This window comes from Eleginops maclovinus, chromosome 17 (assembly GCF_036324505.1).
Source record: "Eleginops maclovinus isolate JMC-PN-2008 ecotype Puerto Natales chromosome 17, JC_Emac_rtc_rv5, whole genome shotgun sequence".
Lineage (NCBI taxonomy): Eukaryota > Metazoa > Chordata > Actinopteri > Perciformes > Eleginopidae > Eleginops > Eleginops maclovinus.
Genome location: NC_086365.1, coordinates 9348933 through 9356021, shown reverse-complemented (window position 1 = coordinate 9356021; position 7089 = coordinate 9348933). Strand labels below are relative to the sequence as shown.

The following is a 7089-nucleotide window of genomic DNA, read 5'->3' as shown; positions in this document are numbered from 1 at the left end:
AAAAGGTAAAGCATGTGTGAATGGAAACTTTGATCAAAATAATTGATGCCCTTCAGTTAATGTTGTGAATGTGCGGGCAACGTGTGTGTGCCTGCTTTTGCGATTGTGGCTGTGTTTTTATGTAACTGCATGTGTGTACTGCTATTTCAGGAAAGTCTAAACAAGATTTAGGAGATCCAGCTCACTGTGGCCTTCTATGGTAAACATGGGGGGCGAAAAATAGACACAGACATTAATAAATATGAATTTTCAGGGTCACTCTGGTCAACCCGGTCTCCTAAAAAGTATGTTCCCATACATAAGAAGCACATTTTCCCCCAGATAAAGAGGCAGTTTTTAACAGGTGGTTAAGGCTGTGAATCAAAACTAAACGTGTGGTTGGTTATGAGTACAAGATATATTGTGGTTTGCCATAAATAAGGATTGTTTTTCATGGGACTTAAATAAGTCAACATTGACTTCTGGTTTTACATGCAGCTGCCTCCTCCTGGTGAAAGCCTGTGTTAGTTAGACCTGACCTGAGACTCTAGTCTTTGGATATGCATCTATTCTTGTTGCTCAAGGCTCATATAATTACTTCCCCTTCCTCCCGTAATAACTTTTTAATTCACTTGGAAAAAAGTAACAACATCAATTATGAGTTATTGATTCTTAATTAATTATGTTTGCCGACAATGTTTAGCTATCAACTTTTCAAAGCTAAACCATAGGCAAAACAAAAAACATGTTCCTTTCCATGTCTCAGTTGTTGGATAGTCTATTCATTTGGAAATTGCAGTGGCCGTTGGGCATTGATTGTCTCCAAGTCGGCTGCACTTATTCCAATCACTCTGACATATGCTGTAGGCGCTCAATTAAACAACTAAGATGAAAAGATATGAAAAGCAACCAACTGCTACATGTCTATGCACCATCGCCAATTGTGCCAAAAAGAGAAGGACCGAGAAAAAATAAACATAGGTTTAATTCCTGGTGATCCATAATGTGTCAAATGCATCATTTATCATCATCAATTTTAAGTAGAAAGGGTTGGAATAACTTCTCCTCATTTCTATATCTGCAGTTTACGGCTTGCATGCATGTGCATGTTTGCATAAAGTGTGGCCTTTGGCATTTTCAAGATTGACATAAAAGAACGCTATTGGTATAGAATTCTTTCTTCCGTATTTTTAAAGGGTACAAGACAAATGTAGAATGACAGAGACAGAGGGAGGCATAGATGAAGAGAGAGGAGGTGAGCTGAGGAGGAACAGGAGTTTTCAGTATGTCTGAAGGAGAAAAAAAAGGAAGAAACAAGACAAAGTATCCTATTGCCCAAGGACACAGACATTCAAGAACATGACCTCTCTGCTGTAATGTCAACCTCTCCCCCCCTTTATCCTTACCCCCTCCAAACTTTTCCTAAATTCGTGTTTAGTGCTCTCAGGTGGAGCTTGCTTGAATAGATGTAGCATTTATTCACAGACAAACTGTACACACACTGCTCTGCTACAGCTATGTTGTTACTGATGACTTCGTAAGACGAGCTTGCAAAGCTCTAGCGGAAACCCCTGCAGAGTAACCAGCAGACACACAGCTGACAACCTAACTTAATTGGTGTGGTGGAGACTTGCAGGAAAAGTGGCTGAATGTGTCCCTACAACAGATGCAACACGGCAGCTGCCACCTCTCCAGGCAGGTGAACTGTCTGTGCTCTGCAGCTGTTGATAAAAGAGGGATTAACCTGTTTGTGCAGCAGTTATCGCTGCAGCTGGGCGGCTTGTTAGGTCATTCAAACACTGCTGCAGACAATGTACTAACACAGTTGGTTAGGGTTAGTTCTGACTTCATTACATGTACCTATATCTTTGAGCTCAAATCACAATGTAAAATACTAACAGCTGACTGGCTAGCTTAATGTGATTGGGACTCTATATTGTGCGTGAAAATTGTTCCCAGTGGTTTCTGTTTTGTTTTGACCTGATGTGACATTTTTGGCTTACGTCAAAGGTGGGTGTGGTATTTTGAATATGAATTCTTATTGGAAAATTACAATGAGTATAAGTAGGAACCTAAATTAATATTCTGACAGATCAGGGCAGGGCAGGAATGAGCCAGAGGCAGGTGGAACTAATGCACGCACACAATTAACCAGCGATCAGAATCCAAACTTTTTTTTGTTAAATACTTTACTTTAAAATTCCTACATGGTTCATTTTCTGCTTGCTATGCATAATCCATCCTTTCTCTATAAATACTTTTATTACTGAACTTTTTCTGTTCTCTCAATCCTTTCCTTCCCTTTTTCAAGTTTTGCCCAGGTCTACCCTAGTTAGGGGAAAACCGTTGGGACTCATCCTTAAATTATCCATCAGCTTTCACTCATTTTATATTAGCCTGCGTTTTCATTCCCAGCCATCAGCTTATGTTCTGCCTGTCTCATGGTAAAGCTACTGTAAGCTTTTAAAAAAGCCAAATATTTACGGGCATGTGGTCACTGAGAGCAAGGGGTTGTCGAATGACCCAACTATGACAAACATAAACTTACATAATCCTCTTTGGAAATGCACACAGTTGGATCAGACAGAGAAATCGGATTTGTGAATACAGAAATAATAAATCTGCTGCACATCCGGATTTGGCTAAGTTGTGGGTTAATACATCATCTGCAGAGCACATCAGCTTGTTTCTTGGAGAGCTGAAACTAAAGGATGCTCTTACTATTCGTTGAGTTCTGCCCTTTTCAGTTTAAGACTTCACTGAAATCTGTGGAGCACTTTAGCTCGATCACGTTTGCCTGTCAGGAAAATGAATCCCATAAAGTTGTTCAGGCCCTTCCTATATCCAGGATATGGTCAGCCATGCACCCCAGCCTGTGCACTTTGTTCTATATCAGTCAATCGTGAGTGTGAGTGGGCCCAGGTAGCATAAATCGGATTTCGATGTGCTCCAAAATGGTGGATTGGGCTCTCCATTGACAGTAAGACAGTGGACAATATACACATCTTCAGCTGCAGACTGAAAAAACACAGTGAAAATAACCTTCTCATTTCTGTATCTATCATCGTTTGGCTTATTTGAAGCCATTGCAAAATGTCAAAATGTAGTTAAATTGGCTTATCTTAGCTAATGGACTTGCAGGGTCATTGCTGTTCCAGATTTGTATCTTAAAGAATGACTGCACTTATGTTAAGTTGCTTTATGCTAAATGAATATAATGTAATTTGCATTTGAATGAACGTGTCGTGCACCACCCAGGACGGAACAGTGGTGTCATATTTGAATTGACCTAGCCACTACCACCTGTAGGTTAAGGCTGCTATAGCTTTTGTTCCACCGAAACAACAAAATGCCAATCCTTCAAACAATACAATATCTCCACACTACCAGCTGTTATTCATCTATAAAACTGATCTCAACTGCTTAAGGCTTAAAAACACTCATATATATGGGAGAGTTCTTCCTCTTTTTTCTAAAAGTAGCTGTTTAACGTACACTATATTTATTGTTTTGTTTTTTGAATGGACAATGGACTGAATCTGTAGTGCCTAAGCAAGGCCTTAGTTATAAGATCAGTAGTTGTAAAGTAAAAGATCAGAAGCAACAGATGAACAATAGTAGAATTCAAATAAGGATGTCACATTATAACAAGACACTACCAAAGTAGGTTCTGTTAAAATTGTGAAAAATAAACAAGGTTTACTTCTTATTCAGTGATTTGATCAGCAGACATTCACTACATACCCGTTCAAAAGCATGAATGTGTCCAAAGTCATGGATCACATTACATCTTGATTGTAGTTTCATTTACATTTCTCTACAAACATTTCCAACCCCAGATGTGAGACAGCTCCAATTGTTTTTCTTCTTCTTCATCCTTTTTTTCCCTTCTTTATCCGCATTACTGCCTCCCACAGGTGAAGAATCGCCATTGCTGTGAAGTGAACCCCTTCCCTAACTTTGTCTCTCAATGAAAACTCTGTTTGTTTAATTCTATTTATAAATCGTTATCCTTGTGAATTTGATCTATTTGACCTTCCAAGGTATTTTCACACGAGATATTCCACTATTTCACACGTTTTTCCACTCCTCTTATTTGGATGGACTTATCTGCCTCTCTTTTCACTACAAACAGGACTTGTTCCAACCTTCCACGCTACCCTTACTTCTCCAAAATGTGCTGGAAATATGTTATCCAGATTTTTCCCGCTTGAACTGGGTCACAAAGCCGCTCCATGATGTCCAATAAATAAGCAACTTCATTAGCGTACATATGAATATATTGACGTTAAACTGGTTGCATTGCCATATTCTGCTTCAGCCATACGTTCATCTTTTTTCGGAGGATTATTCTTTTGGCCAGGTTATCACGAGGACTGCTTGGTCAAAAAAACAACAACTGATCAATGAGACAAAAGCAAACAGATCACACAACATGTAAAATTATTTTATAATCCATATAACAATCATGTATTTAAGAGCTTCGAGTAAGGGTTAGGATCAGGTAAGAGTAAACATTTCTCTTTCATCTACAACAGAAACCAGCACAACAATCACCATTTCCTTCCTTAAGTCCTTATGGTTACATTACAAGTCCTAAATGGGCAGAGACATGTTGCGATTTGTGTTGCATCGGAAATACAAAAGAAGTTATAGGGAAAATGTCCTAAAGATTTACAGCATGTCGGCATTTAAACATTGAAATAAGAGCTGGATGTGTTGTTCCAAGATGGCACACATTCATTTAAAAGAAAAATTGAGGTTGGGCCACTCAGACTCAGCTTGACTTAACATGCAAAGCCTATATTATGTCTGGTGGAAGTGGAAGCATAAACCACACAACGATTGTCATGGCAGTGTTAGAGTCAATTCAAAAGTATGATTCCATTTCCTGACTCATTGCTTCACTTTACAAATGACTTAATTAGGACTATTGAAACATTAATGAAATCAGTCAAAAGCTGCTCGAATAAAAAGATATCGAAAACAACACGTTATAAAGATTTATAAGATATGAAATCATAGGATTAAAACTAAAAACCAAGATGATAAAACACAGCAGCAGAAACAGTGTAAAAACACTACCATAGAAAGTTACCTCTAACAATTACAGGGTTGAAATTAAAATAACACATTCATTATTTTTTCTGCCATTTCACCGTCATTACTGGTAAATTAAGCGACATTTTATCTAGTGTAGGCACTAAAAATGCTTTGTAATATCCCATTAATTCCAACAGTCACACAGAAAATTAAGCCTGTGGGCTGCCATTGTTGTTTTTAAAGCATTATGTTACTAAGGTAATTACCACGATGTGTGCTTGTTGAGAAACCGGGGTAAATGTCTTGTATTAATGTGTGTATGTTAAAATAAGTAACGCTATCCTGTCCACTAGCAGAAGACGGAAAAACTTTAGCTGCTGTATGGTTATAGCTTATATTTCATTGAGAGGATTGGAACATTAATTTGACCTAACATGCAAAAGCTAATTTTGTTAAAATGCTAATAAGAACAAACAGATGGCTCAGTGTCAGTCTGACACGCAAGTTATTTTATGGGAGATGCAACGTGTCTATTTGGGCAATAGAAACCCAGATCTATTACTTACCCGCAGGAGTATAGTATTTAATTAAACTGTCAGATCATTTCTCACCATTCACAGTTTGTTATTTTGTACTCACAGAGAATAATCTAGTTCTTGGATCGTCTATGATCTATGAGTGGCATGCAACAGGGTGCCACGTTGGCATCCATAGAGCAGTAGGTAGAGAAACAATGACCAGCAGCTGACTAACAACCCTAGTGAAGTTTGAAAATGATCCAAAGGGATTCTTGAAGTCTATGACGACAGATCCACTGGAACACAGAAGAGGACTTGCTCTCCTGGGAGGCTCGTGTGTGCTTTCAGTACCATGTATTTAAAAGAACAGGAAATGAGGAATGTTGCAGCTGCTACAAATTCTGTTGAAAGAAACACATAAGGAGCACAAGCACATGAAGCAGGAAAGTTCCTAGAAAAATTAGCCCGTGTCCATCCCTGAATCTGTCCATTAGTTCTTCCTTGCCAGCTCATGTAGTATTTGATTTTTCAGCCTCACTGTCATTATTGCTTATCTACGCTATGAAGCAAGTGTGCCTCGCTAAATCATGTATATTTTTTACCAAAACGTAAAAATGATATCACTTATCAGATGAACAGTCAGGTAGGAACAACACTGAGACCAATGGGATGTGATTACTTCAAATCCCATCACTACTGTCTCAGACACACCAGGACTCAAAAGACAAAGACACGGACATCCATTGAGCAACATGTCATCCAGTCCAAGTTGCAGCACCCCTACGGATGTGTGTGTTACTCGTCAAACTGCTGTGTGTCTTGAATTCTCATTTTCATTCCTGGGAGATGGAGGAATGTTCCTGGTGAACTGGCTGAAGCTGGCGGCCCTGCACCTCGCCCTCGGCCCTCCTCCGTCTCCAGCCGAGCCCTGTGTCGGTCCTGGGGGGAGAGTACTGTAGCGGCCCGGGAGGGGCAAGACCTGGCCAGGGTTGGTGCTCGGGTGGAGGGTGGCATCCTTGGAGAAGAGGCTCTGGATGAGCTGGAATTTCTCCTTTTCCTCCCGCAGGAAAACATCGACCAGGAGCTTCTTCTCCCGTTTGAATTGCTCCACGATAGTTTTGGGAACGTCTGGGATCCCCCAGGCCACCACGAGGCTGAGGAACATCACCAGATTCTGGATGAAGGGGGAAAGAGATGTTAACAACATAATGTGTGGTGCGAAACATGAGTTTAGAGTCTCGTTTGAAGTTCAGGATCTGGAACGGGTTTTCAACACAAGATCTTTATAGTGTATGAAGCATGTGGATGAGACATTGTGAGTCAGGTTTAGGAACTAAAGTTTGTGTAATTTGGGGGTTAGGGAAAGATTAAGTGGGATGTTAAATGCATCAGGTCAGAGACATGATTTTTAACCTGGCATCATACTGTATAGTTGGCTGAGTAAGTCTTAAGTCTTTGCATGTTGAAGAAAACTTAACAGTTGTGCAGTTATAACGAGCAGATTTTTACTATGATTTTTATGCATAAAGTGCTTGGAAAATTGTCTGCT

At 39.6% G+C, this 7089-nt stretch overlaps 1 protein-coding gene across 3 annotated transcripts in view; it reads right to left on the bottom strand.

Annotated features, from left to right (window-relative positions):
• Positions 1–4410: 4410 nt before the first annotated feature.
• Positions 4411–7089, bottom strand: part of ano2b (anoctamin 2b) — a 48825-nt gene continuing 46146 nt past the window's right edge. For all 3 annotated transcript variants that reach the window (XM_063906131.1, XM_063906132.1, XM_063906133.1), the window contains one exon: positions 4411–6714. In XM_063906131.1, coding sequence (XP_063762201.1) covers positions 6343–6714 — 372 coding nt within the window. In that variant the 3' untranslated portion in view covers positions 4411–6342. The remainder of the gene's footprint in view (positions 6715–7089) is intronic.